Here is an 18,850-nt window from a genome sequence, read left to right on the forward strand (position 1 = left end):
GGACATTGAAGGAAGCACCAGCACTGGCATAGAAGATCCCACGTAAATACACATAAATACATTCACGAATAAAATCACAGCTGAACAAAACATACATATAAATTATTAAAATGTGTAATAAAACTTATTAATAGTAAAAAAGAAGCTAAAAATTTAGATAAACTGAAGTTTGTAGCTCATCTCAAACGGGCTCTTACTACACCTCAACTCTCACACCCACGTCTTTTTATTTATTTATTTAAAAAAAAAAAAATGCTATTTCCTAAGTATTTTTACAGCAAAAAAGTGGCAAGTTATTATGTTATTTTTTTTTCCTACGTCTAAAATTTGGCAAAAGAAAATTATGTATTGTTATTAACCGAATCAGTCAACGCAGCCCTCTGGATCCCCGCATCCGCTTCCTCTCAATCGTTCCTCCTTCGTACATAAAAACAAAATACAGCCACTAATACTCTCTGGATCTGAGTTCTGAATTCCAAGCGATCCGAATTCCGATTCTCGATAATTTGTCTTCCAGGTAATTCGGACTTTCTTGTTTTAATCAAAAATTTCAATTCTATAAATTGAAAGAATGGAATTCCTTAGCATTCTCAATCTGTGTTATTGAGTATTGTTTGGTTGCTGAGAATGTTAATGAATCCGCTTTAGCTTTTATATGTTTTGGTTTCCGTTCAAACGTAACGTGTTCGCTGAAGTTACTGAATGAGATTGCTTTAAAGCTGGTCGTGCAAGAGTACGAATATTATAACTGGTAATACATTTTTTTGATGTGGAATATTCACTTTTAGCTTTCAAACTATGATTCTATGTTCTCAAGAATATTCTTTGGTATTCTTATTGATTTTTTTAATCAAATTTTGCTAAAAATATTCATCTTTAATATTAAATTTTGCTAAGAAATTGCTTAATTAGTTTTCTTTTTTTCCCTTCAAGCCTAACTGATGTTAACGGAGACGTTTACGATTCAAATTCCCCTTCTCTATTACTGTCACTATTGAATTAGCCAGAAAAAAAGAAAAGAAAAGAAAGTTATCGTTTTTTTGTTGTATTTGAGATGAGCATGATTCGTAATTTCGTATTGAAATTTTGATAAGGCTTACATTGTGTTGCAATTTCAGTTAAGAAAATAAAGATTTGATTCTTTGGCTGTATTTGATAAACACGTGAATTGGTGGTATGGGTGGTATTTCTCGTGATTCTTGTAGATAAAAGAAGAAAAATATTTATTTCTTGGTCCCTGAAATTAACAAACAGTGATTAAGTGATATGCAGTTAGAGGCAGTAATGGCGGTTGCTGATTCCACGTCCGTGAAATTAGAAGAGTTCAAAATCCCTACTTACATGCTTGTACATGAAGCGAAGGTTGAGAACGTTCCTGAAGAGCCTAATTTTCCAGTGATAGTGTTCATCAATTCCAAGAGTGGTGGTCAGCTGGGTGGGAATCTTCTTGTGACATTTCGTAACCTTCTCAATGAAAAGCAGGTAAATATTTAGTCGTGTGTGGAATGTGGTAGATTTCTTATATTTAAGCATCTATTTTTGTCATGAGGTCTGACTTTAAAAGTAATTAATTTTCAGGTTTTTGATCTGGGGGAAGAGGCTCCTGATAAGGTGCTGCGCCGAATCTATGTCAATTTAGAAAAGCTCAAGATTAGTGGAGATGAATTAGCTGTTAAGATTCGGGAGAGATTGAGATTAATTGTGAGTTGAGTAGTTTTGGATGCTTTCTGATGCTTATGTTTCCCTTATAAGTACTTGTTAATTTTACAATGTATTATTGCGGCAACCTTGTATGCAGGTTTCCCTTTATTATTTCTGACTGTTATTTCCCTTTTAGGTTGCAGGTGGTGATGGAACGGCTGCCTGGCTTCTTGGAGTTGTTTCTGATCTAAAATTATCTCATTCACCGCCAATAGCTACTGTTCCCTTGGGAACAGGAAATAATCTTCCATTTTCTTTTGGATGGGTAGGAAATGACTTATCATATTAGCCTTTATGACTTAAAACTACCTATAAAAAGTTATAATGGCTGGATGAGCCATCTTCATTTTCAAGCTCAATATGCCGTAGTTTTTTTTTTTTTTTAATAAAAGCTATTCAATTTTGCATGCAATTATCTAATTTGAAAGCTTGTATTTGTCTTGATCCATTCCATTTTACTATTTTGGATAAAGCATTTGACATTAGTCAAGCATCTCAAAGACAGCACGTGAGGATGTATGTTGCTGTAGTATCTGGAAGATATTTTTTTACTTTACTAATGTAGCCTCTGAGCTTGAAGATATGTTGCCATCTATATTTTATGCAACATCCACTTTTGAAGATTGTGATTATATTGCTACCAAGAAGTTTCTCCATTTTAATATGTAAGCAGTATATGCATCGATGATTTGAATTGGGTAATGTGTATTTGCTTTTATAGGGAAAGAAGAACCCCGGGACAGACAATAATTCTGTGAAATTATTTTTGGGTGAAGTAATGAAAGCCAAGGAAATGCAAATAGACAGGTTATGAAGCTGGCTTGATCTCTTTTTTTAAAGCATAGCTTATAAAATTTTCATGAGTTGCTGCTTAGATGCCTAGATCTATTTGTGTTATACCATTTCCTTGGTGATTTATTCTTCATATATTTTATATTGGGTAAATATACTTTTGTTCCTTGAAATATAGATTAAGTTTGATTTTGGTCCCCGCAAATTTTTAAATGGTGACAATTTGGTCCCTCTAATTTTCTATCAAGTTTTTGCTATGTGGCTAATGGCATGCTAAGGTGACTTCTGATACACAGATACAGTAATATAAATTGCTTCTTTTTTGGACACCATAGTCCCACACATGTGCTTCCCCTTCCCTGCCCCAAAGCCTGTTTAGTAGGACTGAGAACTCCATGGCTGCTTACAAGTCCACACAAACTCCATTTATGCTTGAAATCTGAGGCCGGTGAAACTTCCTTCATTTGAGCCGAAATGCCATAGTCATCACTCCACTACCACTTTGCTAAAAAATTACAAGTAGACAATCAACCAATGCAATTCCCAAACAACCATACCCCCATAATCCCCATTAATGCTAAAATCCAAAATCTTTCTCAAAACCAAGCCCCAAGCATCACCACTGTCAAATCAACCTTCATGGCCAGCCAACATGTTATCGAGTCTCAGCCATGAGCCACCACACACTACACAAGTCCAAATCAAGCTGGCACCACCAAACTTCCCTGGTCAACAGGCACCAGTCAACCTTCTTGTGGAGTACCTCGGAAGAGGGGCTCAAATATTCTTTGGTTGAGTGGGATAAGGTTTGTTCACTTATTACTAAATGAGGTTTGGGGATTAGGAAGATAGGAAGCTTTTTTTATAATTTTTTTTTATGACATAGGAGACCTTCACTCAAATTAGTTGCATGTTGTGGAGCATACTGCACAACAATCCTCATTGTTAATCAAACTTCTACGAGCAATTGACCCTACCTGCCAGAACTAGTTACCGAGTAATTTAGGAGCTCTTCACCCGTGACGAGCTAAGCAATTTATCCTCAGGCCCATAGGGAGCTTTAATCAAGCCTTAATGAGGAAATAATTATGGTGCTTTGGGAATGAAGATATGCACGTATGGCGTAGAGTGATAGCTTCAAAGTATGGGGTGGTAGGAAAACCAAGTTGTGGGGCTCATGGGCTTAGCTTTTGGTGTAGTGTAGAGCAGGATGGATAGATTCCTCTGGCATGTGTCCTTTGTGGTAGGAGTTGGCACATGATTAAGGTTTTGGTATGCTCAGGTGACAGAAATACCTCAGTTTTAGCATGTTTGGATAGCCAATCGGATAGGGTGGACTGAGTTCGAATATGTAATTTCACAGAAACTTTCATGATTGGGAGTTAGAGTTGGTGAATTCCTTTCTAGAACTTATTTACTCAGGTGCCTAGGGGAAGAGGGATGTGATAGGATGAGATGGCAGTTGAATGGGAGTGAAAAGCTTGATGTCCATCCTTATTAAAAGGCTATCTAACTTACTTATGCTGTTTCATACTCTTGGAAGAGTATCTGGTGTGTCAAGGCCCCAGTGAGGGTGCCCTTCTTTGTTTGAACGGCAGATTGGGGAAATATTACTACCTATGCCAGCCTTATCAAGAAGAATTTATCTTTAGCTGGCTGGTGTTGTATATGTCAGTGTAGTGGGGAAATGGTGGTCTATTTGTTGCTCCATTGTGATGTTTTATATGTTTTGTTGAGTGTAGTCTTTAGGGTGTTCGGGGTTCATTGGGTGTTGCCCAAGATGATAGCATACCTACTGTTTGGGTGGAAGAATTGGTTTGGGATGCACTCTTCACATGTTTGGAATATGACTGATATGTTTGATGTAGATAGTGTGGGGGGACGTAATAGCTACGATTTTCAGGATATTGAGAGACCAGTGGATTAGTTGGAATCCTTGTTGATTCAAACTTTGTTTGATGGGTATCATCACCTGGGGTTTTACACACTATAACTTTATCCTTGAGTTCCAAGATTCACTTCACCTTTTTGTTTACTTTGTAATTTTTTTAGTTACTTACTTACTTTGAGGTCATTGTGAACATGAAGTAATATACTCTCTAAATATAATGCCATTACTTATAATGAAAAATAAAAAATAAAAAATAAACCACAAGAGAGAGGTCTTGTGATCTTAGTGATTTGAGGCAGTGTTTGGTTTTTATTGAATGGGTTTCATGGGCTTTGTGTGGTGAGGCTTTGGAGTTGTGGTGGTGAGCTTTTTCTTGCCGGTGGATTTCTGGTGAGGAATTTGGGAGTTCATGGTGGCTGGAGAAGAAAGGTAAAAGGAGAATTTATAGAAGAAGAAGGAAGTGAAAAGAAGGACAAAGAGGAATGACCAAGAAAAAAAAAGAAAAAAATTAAACTAAACTAGAGCCACATCAAATAAAAAGTTCCAAATCAGCAGCCCATTAAGGGATGTGTGCATAAAATTGACAGAAAATTACAATGGCACTAAATTGTCACCTTCTAAAAATTCAAGGAACCAAAATCGAACTTACCCCAATTTTCAAGACCCAAAAGTATAATTTACCCTTATAGCGTTACTCCCTGGAAGATGCTTTATCAAAGTATCAATTCCAAGATGATTTAGTCTTTATCCTTTCAACTTTACTCTTCTAACTCTAGAGTTTCACACAAAAGTGATCTAAAACTGAAATGATGCTAAACTTTTTAACGTTACATACTTTCCTTGCGATGTACATCTTAGATGAAATGAAGGCAATGTACTTTTGAGGAGCTGCCCTTCTTTGGCACAGTAATCTTTAGCTTATTATGAACTATGTTATCTACATTTCTTAGCAAGAGTGATTACTGTAGCTTGAGGTTATTCCTTCTTTAGTATACCATAAATAAGTTGGAGCTTGGTTGAAATTCCAATACTAGTTTGTGCATATTGTCAAAGAATTTTTGGGCACTCATGGATATGTGTGAGGTCGGCGATGTCAGTAAAGTTGGGAGGGATGTACCTTTCCTCTTAAGGTCTTTTTATTTAGTGCCTGAATCTTAAACTGCCATTGTGCAGCTGTGCTCCTTTGTTCCGAACATTTTATGGCTGTGCTACTTAATTTAACTGCCACTGTGCGTCTGTGCTGCTTAATTTAACTGCCATTGTGCATCTGTGTTCCGGTAGTACTTGGTGTTTCACAAGGCACTTATCATTTACATGTGGAGTTGTGGACAATGGATATTAATAGCCTAGTTCAATTTTGTTACAACAGCTATCCATCAGTTTTTCTTTCCTTTGTCTTCCCCCTTATCATCCCCCAAGATATGGTTATTGAATTTGTTTATTGTAATCCAGCTGGCATATTATCATGAGGATGAAGACTCCAAAAGAAGGTTCCTGTGATCCCATTGCACCTCTTGAACTACCACACTCTCTGCATGCATTTCATCGTTGCTCTGAGGCTGATGAACTGAATGTGGTACCAATCTAAACTTATATGCACTCTAAACAAAATGTATCTGTGACCCTGTGTGGCTTCTAAATTTAGATGCTGTATCTTGCATGCAAGAAGTTTTTTTTTAAAGCCCTCTTTTTCTAAACCGTAAACTAGTTTGTTTTTGGTCCTAGTAATACTTCAAAATTTTCACAAATATGTTCGAATATATCCATTTCTTTTTTCTGAATGGCTGGCTGTCTCCCTGGTCTATTCCCAAGTCATTCTGTACAAAGACCCAAGCTTCCATTTTTAGGGATGAACAAATCTATTATGACAATTGTGAAAAAAAAAAAAGGGTAAATTTCATTCATGTGGCATGATACATGACATTGAAGTTAAAGGCAGAAAAAAGGAAGAGAGAGAGAGAAATTTACTGCCCTGTTCAATGGTCATAGGGGGTGGCAATATTGAAGGTGGATGTAAGTCTCCATGACAGTGTGCAATGTTAGCTTTGTGATCTACAGAGATAATATGATAGATTGGCCGATATGCTGGAACATGCCTAGGCTGAATGATACAGCTATTATTTATTTGTAACCGCTAAGATTTGACCCAAAAAAAGCTTCAGGTAGCAGAACTGGAACTTATCATTAAAAAAAAAGGTAGCAAAATTGGAACTTCTAATTAATATACCTGATTATGATTTTCAGCGATTTACACAACTGATTTAGTCATGCTATCTTTAAAGAGTCTGCCCAGTTGGTTTCAGGCGGCAAATTTTTATGTGAAGAATTTGGAACAAAATATTTTAACTTTTGTGTGGCAATTATAATTGGTTGTTCTACCTGACTATTTATAATTTGACACTTTTGTTTTAGATTCTCAAATGAAACCTTCCTCAAGCCCAATTGATCAGTATGTAATTACTTCTTCTGAACACATCAGTCTCCATCTCTGCTAAATCGTAAATAAGCACTCCCAACCCAAATTCTGAAGTAGTTGTATAGAGAAGAAACAATAACCATAACGATAACATTAATGTTTTGTCCTGCTTGACATTCTTTCAGTGAAAGCTGTCTCCTTTTAGTGTATACTGCATTTTTTTGACCTTGCTTATGTCTGACATCTCCTCAGGAAGGTTGCCACACATTTCGTGGGGGATTTTGGAACTACTTTAGCATGGGTAAGAGTATGAGTCCTGAACAAACTTAAGCTGATACTTCGCAAGCTGTTAAACTAAATGTTTAAGTTACCTAAGTATGATTGTCTTTAGAGTGTATTACAGTTTGTGATATTCTTTGCATTACCTTTTCCTTTTGTCCTGTTATCCTCTGGTTTTAAACTTTTATATTCTTAACATTTAAACTTTTAAACCAATACAAATCTGATATTGGAGAAATAAATCTTACCATTTAATAGGAGCCTGGTTATTCAAAAATCCATATAAATTATGGCCAATAATTGAAAAATTAAATTCTTTTGTGCGCATTGATTTGAAATTTCTAGTTATTGATTGTTGTTTATCATTAGTATCCTATCAAAAAGTGATTAGGAACTAAGATTGATACTTCTATTTATTTCTTTTTTTCACTTGATTTCATAATTAATATCTTTTAGCTTATTTCTTGTGACTCTTTATGAATCCATCTGGTTTTGGAATAACATGTTATTTGTTGTCTGTAGGAATGGATGCTCAAGTTTCATATGCTTTTCATTCTGAGCGAAAGTTGCATCCTGAAAAATTTAAAAACCAGTTAATTAATCAGGTATTGCTATTGTTCCTGGACCATTTATGCTTATTTGTACTCTTCTATGGAGATATATTGAGACCTGTTTGAATTTTGGAGTACACATAACTGTTCTTAAGGATCTTGATGGAGGACTTTGATAAGCAAACTTGTCAGAGATGAAATAGTGTAGTAATTTTGCAATGAAGAATGTGATACTTGTAGCACAGATGTTCCTGGAATGTACACAGTTGTTATGTATAATTGCATTGACTAGCTATAAGAAAGTATGTATAATGCTTATATTGATTAGCTACAAGACGGTATGTATATTGCAGTGGCATTCTTATGCTTCTCATAATCATATATATAGTTTCCCTTTCTGAAAATATAGTATAATCATACATAAAAAATATGGACATTGAATCACTGTTCACATAGTGACAGTCAGGTAGACTTTTTTGGATCTTCGAGGACTAATTGAGATAATCAGTAGTGTAGTGACAAAATTGAAATTTGACTCATAGTTTGGGGACTAAAATCATATTTTGACCAAAAATTATATTTGTTGGAAGCAAATGCTACTTACTGCCTCCCTTTTCTTTAACCCTTTATCTAACTTTTATTCTTATTTCAATCCTCAAAATTAGAGTACTTATGCAAAGCTTGGATGTACGCAAGGATGGTTTTGTGCTTCTCTTTTTCATCCTGCTTCCCGGTGAGTCCAAAGATACGACCCTTTAAACAAGTCAATACTATTCTTTTCTTGTCCTTTTTTATATTATCGTCCCACTAGTCACTATAGATTAGCACCATTGGCCTTTGAGCCAAATGGCATTTCCACCCCCATAAGTATGGTGGGGGGGAGGGTGAGGGCGGGGATTCAGTGCCCGTGTATTTACCTCTCAAAATGAAGAACTAGTTGTCATTGGTTGTCTTTAGTTTAACTCTCTCTCTTTTTTTTTTTTCTTTTTTTTTGGTAGAAACTTTTCTAGGATGGATTAATATCAGTTCATGAATATTTTCAACTGTGCAACATGAGCCACTTTATGTTATCAACATATTACTAATGCACCAATGAGCTCTAACTCAAATGACACATCCTTTCTTTGTAAAAACAAGGTGAAGGGTGAGGTTGTGGGTTTGAGACCCACTGGGTGCCTAAATTTATCGGTAAAAAAAATCAACATATTACTAAAGTATACTGATTGAACTTCTTTACTTATTTATTTGTTTGTTTTGATAAGTGATCAAGAATTTTATTACTAAAAGAGGTCAACTAAAGAATTATAGCATAACCCACCCCCCCCCCCCCCCCCCAAAAAAAAATAGTGCAACATTCAATCATTAAACACAAGCAAAAAAGAAAAAAGGAAAAAAAAAAAAAGACTTAATCTCAATTAGGGGTGTCCACTGATCGGTCCCGGGTTGGGTTTGTGCCCAACCCGGACTTGACCCAACCACTTCGGGTGGGGTAGAACAGAACCAAAAGAAGATTCTTACTGGAATGAGGCGAAGACAATGAAATCTGGCCAGAATATTGATGGGGACGGCAAAGGAACCCTCAAATGGGCGGAGAACTCGCTGGAAAAGGGTGGAAGAGAAGGTTTTCGGACGGGTTGGGTTTGTCCTGTTTCAAGCTCTCTCACCCATCACTTGAACCGACTTCGTCGGGTCTACACCTTTCAGAACTGCCGCTGACTGACGGGCTCATCGGATTGGTTGGATGACAATGGGTTGGTCAGTTTCTTCGGGTTCGGTTCTTATTGGACAGGCCTAATCTCAATAATAGATCTCCATGCATTCAAAGGTTCGGTTATTACGTTCTCTCCAAATTGCTCACATAAGACAGTAAGGACTCACATCCAGATGATGAATTTTGTCATATCTTAACATGGGTTTCAACATGTATATTCCCTAAGGGGTTGCACAATTGGTTAGGGATCACACCTCATGAAGCATAGGCCACTAGTTTAAATCTTCCCTTCCCACTTTCCTTGGGCCCAAAACTTACTTAAAAAATAAAGAGTCAGTGTGTATCTATGCTTGCTAAATTATTTTCTAAAATATCACATGTAATAATATTATAATTTTAGTAGCTTAATTAAAGCGTGTGTTATTAACAAATATATTGAATTAAATTTACTAATTTTTACATTTGTGTTCAACAAGATAATTTAAGAAAATGCTATGGAAGCAACAATTACTTTTCGGTGATTTGGGATTTATATTCTGCATTTCATTAAGAAGAAAAAAGTCTTGTATTTCATTACTAGTTCTTTATTTGCAATGTGTCTTTTTATTTTAATACTGCATATTATTGTATGCCATATCTTACTGTAAAATTTTCTGATATCTAGCTTGTGCACTTAATAAACTTCCAAATTATAATAAAGCGGGATTCTTATGCACTTTCCTAGAATTCAGTGTTTGATGAAGGGGAGGAGAGGAAAGTAGAGGGAAGGGGAAGGGGAAGGGGAAGGGGAAGGGGAGATGTTTTTAAAGGGAGAGAGAAATGGTTTGAGGAGATTTGGAGGGATAAGATGCCCCTCCCAACCCCAAATTTTAAATTCCCCCAAACTGGGGGAATTTTGAGGGGGAGGGATTCCACTTATATTAAAAAAAAAATTATCAAATTTTTTGCTCTTAGTATGACCATTTATAAATATTTCTTTAAATTAAAGAAAAAGTGTATAATTTTCAATTTATATGACGTTGTATTATTTTCTCTCATTTCCGTTTTATTTTTGAAAACATCCAAACAAAGGGGAGGGATATCTATTCTGCTCACCCTACGTAATTGCACGTTGTATTTGTTTCCCTTACCTCTCCTCTCCCCTTTCCTTCCCCCTTGTAACTTCTACTCTCATCTCCCACCACACTTCCAAACACACTTTAAGAGTTTCCAAAGGGGATGTCATATATGCACCTATTAAGTTTATGAACATAACTCCTTAAGTCTTATTAATTATGGATTCTAGGAAAAAAATCATAGAGAAAAAAGAAATAAAGAAAGAAAGAAAAAAATTGATCGAGGGGCCATTTTTTTTTTTTTTGGGAAATTCATATCCGGAAAGCCAATTCTTTATCTTAACACTTGCTATATACAATGGATCACAATTTTGACTTTCCATCAATTATTATTTCATGTAAGCTTACATCAACAGACCATATGTTATCCATATTGTCCATATGTTATGGATCTTTATAAAATTTGGTAATTCTTTCAAAAGATGCATACTATGCATAAGCCTTAGCAAAACCAACTACCAAAATTTTTAGACAGAATTTATTCCTTATGTAAGAGATATAAACACTTATAATTATCAATAAGTCTAGAGACAATATTTTTCATAATTTTTTTCACAATTGCTAACATTGCCTGTTGTGATTGGTGCATAATAAAAGTGGTGTTAGTAGTGAACCAAAATAAAAATGATTTTTCTTCTAAATAAAAAATTATAAAAATGATGTTGCTCCAATTATAACAAATCATGTTAGTGGTTGTGAAAAAAGTTGTATAAACTTTTGTGCCCCTAGCATTGCTAATTGATTAGCATTCCTACTTATATTTGCTTCTTTTTATATATACATTTAATCATCATGGAAGTTGAAGAAAAATAATCTTTGATATCCAGTCTTACTATAATGCGTTACGAGGGTCTTCTTTTGTCATCTTTCCCTCGGGTTTCCTTTCTTTTTTGGACTGTGAAGTGAAGGAAGATACTCGCTGGTGACAATCTGAGGAGAAGAGGTCTTTCTATTGTGGATTGGTGTTGTATGTGTCGGCATAGTGGGGAGACAGTGGATCATCTTTTGATTCATTGTGAGAAGGCTTATTAGTTGTGATGTTTTGTCTTTAGATCATTTGGGGTTTTGTGGGTCTTACCTAAAAGGGTGCTAGATCTTTTCTTTGGATAGAGAAATTGGTTGGGGAAGCTTTCATCTGACATTTGGAATTTGACACTATTGTGCTTGATGTGGTGTATTAGGAGGGAGTGCAATAATTGCACGTTTGAGGATGTGGAAAGTTCAGAGAATCAGCTGTTTGTCATGTTTATTGGTACTTTGTTTGATTGGTTTCGGGCTTGGGGACTCAAATCTAGTGATCTCCTTCAAATGTTTATAGAGTCTTTTTTTATGTACGCAGTTTTTTTGTTCTTTTCTCTTTGTAATTTCTGGCTGCTTCGTGTCGTTTTGCATGAAATAGTCTTTTTTTTGGGTAAAATTTTACTTATAAAAAAAAATAAAAAATTGTTTTTTATGATGTATGAACAATTACCACTATGTAATGGAAGGTAAGGTTTTCAGCCTGTATTACCTGCTTTTGTTAGCAGTTTTTAGTAAAAATTGCAAATGTTATTCTTTCAATACAGGAACATAGCACAACTTGCAAAAGTAAAGGTTATGAGGAAACATGGTTCCTGGCAAGAACTCCACATACATCACAGGTAAATCACTGTGTTTATTTTTAGAACTAATTTAGTTTAGTTTTCGTGTTCCCAGTTTTATGCTGGTTGCTGCTTATAGACTACTTGGACAGTATATTATTGATCCCTTAAACAGAAAAAGATCATGCATTTATATGTGATTTGAATGTAATCTCAGCTATGTGTAAAAAATGAAAAATTACGACTGTCTCATTAAAAATTTGTGCTTAGATGTTATTGGCTGTTGTCTTGCAGGTGACAAAATCACATCTGCTTCCTTATATTAAACGTTAAAAAAGAACATACATAGCATGCAAAAGTTTTTCATTAGTCATTCTCATGTGTTAATGTCTGACTGCAATCTGTTTATCTAAGGTGTGAGATTATTCATCATCTATTTTATTTTATTTTTACATATGCCTTGGTGGGTTTTAAACCCATAGACAACCTTCATCATGTTTTTATGGGAGGAGGAAGTACGGTTTGAACTATTGCTCATTGGGGCTCTACATAATCTGTTTGTTGCTGACATTGTAGAATCCAATGCTTTAGTATGAGGTCCTAAATTCTTACCTTTTCCATGTAAAAGTTTTTTGAAAGCATTAATCTATAGTGCAACATCCTTTACCTGTAATGCTCCTGTATATAATTCCTTGATTTTTTACTCTTTTTTTAGGGGGGGAAGGGGGGGGGGGGGGGAGAATCAATTGAGTTCTTGCCTTCTTGGTTACTAAAAAAAAAAAAAAATGCAGCTACTAAATTTTTTCTGTCACTTCTTTGATCATGAGATGGTTCATGTGCTATCATAATGAGATAGATGTGTGTATCTCTTTTTTATATTTTTTTCCTAAAGTTAGATGTATCATTAGATTATTTAAGTTCAAGTTTCAATATTATAACCCTTTTTTATTTTCTGTTAAAAATACAGTATCCGGTCTATTATATGCCTGAACTTGCCTAGCTTTTCTGGTGGACTAAATCCTTGGGGAACACCAAATAGCAAGAAAAAGCGTGATGTTGGTCACTGCATTTAATCTTCTTTTTGCAAATCTATGTGTTGATCTTGAATAATTTCACACAAGTTGTTTCTGCTTACACAGTTCTAATTTCATATCCTGATGGAATATGATCTACAGAGAGAGTTGACTCCACCATTTGTAGATGATGGCCTTCTTGAGATTGTGGGGTTTAGAGATGCTTGGCATGGGCTTGTTTTGCTCGCTCCAAATGGACATGGAACTCGTCTTGCACAGGTAAGAAATCAACTGTTAAAGTGCTAGCCTCAATTTATTGGTAGAAAATTTTGTAGTTTTCCGGTGAACTAAAAGACAAATCTCACAAAAGGGCGTGCACAAGGAATTGCATAACTTTGGATATGGTCATAATCCATATATGTATTTGGCAGTCTATGGCTAAGAGGTTCACCATCTTGGTGTTCCAGAAAAGTCCAAAAACATTGGAAGTTTTATGTCATGGTAATGAGGTAGACAACTCTATTTTTGGTAGGTAAATGCAACTCACACCCCTATATGGGATTGATCCTATTGGCAGAGGAGACACTAGTTAGAAGATCATAGGCTTTTTTTTTAAAATTTTTATCTTGGTCCTTCGGAGAACAAATTTCTGAGTAGTTCTCCCAGCTCCGGTGGGTTAAGCATACAACCTTCCCTTGTGAACAGGTTGAGTGGTACTTTTTGGTTACAAGGTTTGGTTGTATCAGAGAATGACTTCACTAACCTACCATTTGACATATATTATTTTGAATTACTCAATGAAAGGATGAGTGAAAACCAACTCACCAATTGAATGACCCAGTATATAATTGTTTTTATGATTTTTGGCATTAGGCACATCGAATCCGCTTTGAGTTTCACAAAGGTGCATGTGATCATACGTTCATGAGGATTGATGGGGAACCCTGGAAACAACCTCTCCCAGTTGATGATGACACTGTTGTGGTAGAAATCTCTCACCTTGGCCAAGTAAACATGCTTGCCACCCATGATTGTAGGTCCAAAAGTATTAATGATCCCAAAACAACACCTAGCAATCACAATGACGAGGAAGAGGATAGCAATGAAGAAGACACTACAGAAGATCCAGAAGAGTATAGGAAGTTTGGTGCCGCAGATACATTTAAGATCCCTGATGAGATTGATCTTTCCCATCTTAGTTAAATCAATTCCTCCAAGCAATAGTTTGGCCTGTTGCTGGAGTTCCAATATAGTTTTGGGTTTCAGCACTTCTATAATTGCTTGGGCATAATATGATCAAGTTGATTGAAGCTTAACTGCCGTTGGTAATCTTAGTCATATTTTGGAGGAAGGGTGGGGAACATTTTAGTTTACATTAGCTTAGAAGAATTATTGCTAAACAATTAGTGATTTTTCATTATTAAGTACTGATTCTTGGTAGTTATTTTCTGTATTTGCAATTATATGTACTGGGTGCGTACGTGTGGATTTAGTCCTATAGGATTCAGGGGGGAAAAACAATTGTTGTAGTGAATAAATGTGAACTGGTCTACCTCAAAAAATAAAAGATAAAAATTGTGTACTCGTGATTTTTTTTTTTTTTTTAACAATTGAGACAGGCTTAGATATTCAGTTTGTAACATTCTCATCGATAAGTTTTTCCTCTCTCTCATGCTACTTCCAGCCTAATAAATAAAAGTCAAATTAGAGAATTTGCAAAAAAGAAAAATAGTAATAATTTACACAATTTAATTAGAGTTTGTTTAGAGAAAATCAAACCTAAGTTAAGTACCGGGTTGCTTTAACCCTCCAAATTTGAAGTTATTTAGGGAATATTTATAACGCAAAAAACCAGATAATAAAATAAATATTAGAGTGATGACATGGATAAATATGAGTTTTTAAAAGTTTAATGGCAACGATTAAAGAAGTATTAAAAAAAAGTTTCAAGTCTTCCCTAAAATTTTCATAAAGCTTGCTTGGAACAAACACGGAAATCAGAAAGAGTGCTCAGCCACTTAATGCAAATAGTCACCCTTCGAAGAAAATAAGAAAGGGAAGAGCAGAGTTGGGAAATAGGTCGGGTTATGCGGGTTTAGTTTTGACCCGATCAGATGTGAACTTGTTAGTTGAAGGCCGAATGCCAACTCGATATGAAATCAGTTAAATAAGCAAAAAATGGACGCCAAATAGATTTGATATATGTATTAGCGTTTCAAATTTTGTGACACTAATAAATAATATTTATAACTGATTAAAAAAATAATGTTTATAAAACTAGACCTAGCAAATGGGTTTGGTAGGATAGGTTTCTGTTTATCTGGTTGGGTAAAAGTCAAATTGGTTACAGATTATTAAATTATTGGATTAAAACAAATTGTCCTATGAACTTGCTCATTGTTTGATGGGTCGGATCTATCAATCAAGTATGATACATAGGAGCCCTAATGCAATAAAAAAATTTCGTATAAAGATGAAACTTATCCCAATACACTGTTAATGAGGTTGGAATGATACAAAAATTTTATTATTTTTATTAAATATAACTAATAAACAAATTTATACAATAAAAGTTTTTTTTTTTTTTTTTGTGTGGATGACAACCATTTCTGTCTTAATAAAGTGTTGGAAGATTTTGAAAGAACCATTATTGCTTAACCATCATATTGTTGGAGAAACAAGTTGAAAGAATGATACAAGAACATGAACGGAAGAATAAAAAGTTAGAATATGGAGTAAGATTCAAGAACTTGAAAACATGACACAGGAAAAAACTTAAAAACTTAAAAACTTGAATGGAAGAATTAAAAACTTGAACACATGACACATGGTTGTCCAATATGAAAGCCTAGAATACTACAACTAATAGGAGTAAGATATGAAGCATCTAAAAGGCAATTTGACAATGATCCAGCTCAACAATTATAGCTGCTTATCAATGCATTTGAACTAAGCCCTACAACACATTTTCATTCCAAGTTACTCCAACTTCCATCCTGACCTGATGCGTTCTAAAAATGATCTTAGACATACTATAAATCTTATTTTCAAAAACCAATGCATCAATTGATTACTGCAATTTCTTTATTTACCTGTTTTCCTATTTTATTTTAATTTCATTCCCTCTCGTAATTGAAGGTTATCCTATACTATACCATTTCCTTTGATTTAGTGGTGGACTCATGTAATAGTAATTTATTACTGATAGATTTATTGTTCTAAATAGCTTTAACAGGAATCCTCTAACATTTTCCTACTTGTATTGGACTTTTTTTTAAAATATGCATTTATATTTTGAATTTTACACTACACCCATTAATAACAAACAAGATGGGTTTTTTTTTTCAAAGCTGTAAAGGAGAAATTTGATGCAATTAATCATCATCAAGTTGCATGTGATGAAAACAATATGATTCCCCTCAACTCAAACTCCAAATCAAAGAATAATGGTGTAGAATCAATGCTCATGGTAGTTGGAGCCTGGATGAAACAATTGTAGGGTTTTAATTTCCTCCAATATTTCACATGAAAAATTATATTAAAAATAAAATGGTATTTTTTTTTTTATATACATAATTCAATAGTTGAGGGTGAAGCAATTTGAACTCTTGATGATGTCAGTTAAACTACAATGTAATATTTTATATGCTTTGATCACATGAAAAGGTATCCAAAGTAGGTTGTTTTTCATGAGTAATGGAATTCATAATAATTGTCTAGCATACAACATGCAACTTTACTTTTTATGTGTGAGTTACAAAACAAAAACAAAAACAAAAACAAAATATGAAAAGGAAATTTGATATTTTATTTTTTGGAGAGAGAATGATGAGGCTAGATCAAAAAATGAACACTGAAATGTGTTTTTTTTCCCCCTAGCCTCATCATTCTCTTGGCTATATTAGTAGCTTGCAAATTCATAACACTGATGGACAAACATGTAAACTTCAAATTGGAATGAATAGAAAATTTTGACATTAAACTAGAAAAAAAAAAAAAAAAGAGTGGGGGGGGGGGGGGGGGGGGGGGGGGGGCCTTGGAGCACCCACATAGCAGTGTGTGATTAGCCTAGTATAAATACTACAAATAGATTGAGTAATCATGTAGTGACAATACAAGAGAGATTTCTCTTAAGCATAATGTTGCTAAGATCATTTTAGGTACCTAATCAATAATTATAGTAAATTCAATTTTTTTTAGTCAATTTAAATTGGCTTCGAATTAGATAATTTATGAATCTAGTAAAATGTTTTGAGACCAACCCTCTATGAACACTCCTTATTTCATGTCTAAAAATCTATAAATATAAGAATTTTGTATTGATAGACCTTTTCAGCCTACACCAATCAATTGGGATTGTGAAGAAATAATATAAAAGTGCATTCATAACGAAGTGGAACCTAAGATTTCCCTCAACTCAATAAATCCTACTTTAAAATTAAGTGCTCACCTACAAAAACCCAAAAAAAAATAAAAAATAAAAATAAATAAAAATAACACACACAATTAATTAAATTGTCAAGTGCTTATTCAATTAAATAAGAAATATATATATATATATATATACACATATATATAACGTCTTCGTAAAAGAATTTCTTTTGATTATTGATAATAATAAATCTAAGTTAAGAAATGCTGCTAATACCCTAGCAAATAATGATTTGTTTCATTTTCAAACATTGCAACGTGTAGATGACTTGCAACTTGGCATTGTGATCCTGCATTTTAAAACACATGATGACCACCTTACCTTGTATGTAGCAATTGTCGCAAACAAGGACGTAGCAAATCCTCTCCCATATTAAAATTGCTTAGAATACAAAGAAAAATCTACATAGCAAAATAGAAAAAAAAAATCAATAATATAATTTGTGGGGGGAGTGGAAGAGTCCCCATCCAAGCCTTAAGTCCAAGAAGCAAATGGGCTGCAGAGAACAAATTGGGCCCAGCCTATATGATAGAAAGAAGGCCCAGGGGACAATGGGTTGTGAAAGAAAGGAAGCATCCTAAGTACTACGGAAGAAGAGAGCGACGCAGGAAAGTCATTCCCATTGAGAGAGTAAGGAACGAGCCTTACCCGAGGAATGGTGCTCGAATGATCCATGTATGGATTCCAGGATATGCCTGGAACCACGAGAAACTTCAAAAACAAGCAAGAAGGTTGAAGATTTTTTACTCCGCATTATTAATGGGGTTCTTACCTAAACTCTACCGCATTGAATGCATATGAGACAACCTGAATAGTACGTCAATCCCCAAAAGTCAGAGTTCCAGAATAAGAGTGGGGAGGAAACCGATAAAGTAAAGGAAAATATTCCTATGAATCTGACTGGCAACAAGACAGCTGTAGTGATAAGAGTAAGGAATGTCACTATAAAAGGGGGGAGAGAGGCAAATGAAAGGGCAGGAGCTGGAAAAAAGAAAAAAGAGAGAAAGGCGAACAATCTGAAAGAGAGATAGAGAGAAAGTGTGTGCAACACCATGGGAACGAGAGAATTTTCTGTTGTAACATCTGAGTGTGTTTATAATTAATTATGTGAGACATTATAGTGGTGATTTGTGGAGAACACCTGGGGGGCCAGTTTTTGTCCACCCACATAATTCTTTTATGATGATGATGATGATGATGATATAATTATATATATGGGACTCAACAATGTCAATGATACCAAAATATTAAGACACTATATGAAGGTTGGAATCTAGAGATTGAAAATTCACACGCTTTAGTAAATTACTGTGTAAGTGGGGATATTCTTGACACCTACACCTTTATACATAGATTCCATAGAATATAT

The 18,850-nt window shown here is 34.7% G+C and overlaps 1 protein-coding gene across 3 annotated transcripts; it reads left to right on the forward strand.

The window, feature by feature from the left end:
* The first annotated feature begins 299 nt into the window (after positions 1–299).
* Positions 300–14,631, forward strand: LOC142639146 (diacylglycerol kinase 5). 3 transcript variants are annotated; one of them, XM_075813264.1, is made up of 13 exons: positions 300–517; positions 1,273–1,482; positions 1,579–1,701; positions 1,838–1,966; positions 2,423–2,508; positions 5,837–5,960; positions 7,053–7,101; positions 7,602–7,684; positions 8,296–8,363; positions 12,022–12,096; positions 13,004–13,091; positions 13,212–13,328; positions 13,923–14,631. In XM_075813264.1, exons 2-13 carry the CDS (start codon positions 1,285–1,287, stop codon positions 14,250–14,252), a joined length of 1,470 nt encoding a protein of 489 aa, XP_075669379.1. In that variant the 5' UTR covers positions 300–517; positions 1,273–1,284; the 3' UTR covers positions 14,253–14,631. The 3 variants fall into 3 exon arrangements, with proteins under 3 accessions (XP_075669379.1, XP_075669380.1, XP_075669378.1); XM_075813265.1 differs by lacking the exon at positions 300–517 and adding an exon at positions 730–751; XM_075813263.1 differs by lacking the exon at positions 300–517 and having other exon boundaries at positions 1,267–1,482.
* The last annotated feature ends 4,219 nt before the right edge of the window (positions 14,632–18,850 follow it).

This window comes from Castanea sativa, chromosome 6 (genome assembly GCF_040712315.1).
Source record: "Castanea sativa cultivar Marrone di Chiusa Pesio chromosome 6, ASM4071231v1".
Classification (NCBI taxonomy): Eukaryota; Viridiplantae; Streptophyta; class Magnoliopsida; order Fagales; family Fagaceae; genus Castanea; species Castanea sativa.

Excerpts from the sequence above, each read along its gene's own strand:
- LOC142639146 (XM_075813263.1), top strand. The coding sequence starts at position 1,267 with ATGCAGTTAGAGGCAGTAATGGCGGTTGCTGATTCCACGTCCGTGAAA. Across the intron at positions 7,102-7,601 it reads TTGGAACTACTTTAGCATGG|GAATGGATGCTCAAGTTTCA; the intron begins GTAAGAGTATGA and ends TGTTGTCTGTAG. Across the intron at positions 8,364-12,021 it reads CTTTTTCATCCTGCTTCCCG|GAACATAGCACAACTTGCAA; the intron begins GTGAGTCCAAAG and ends CTTTCAATACAG.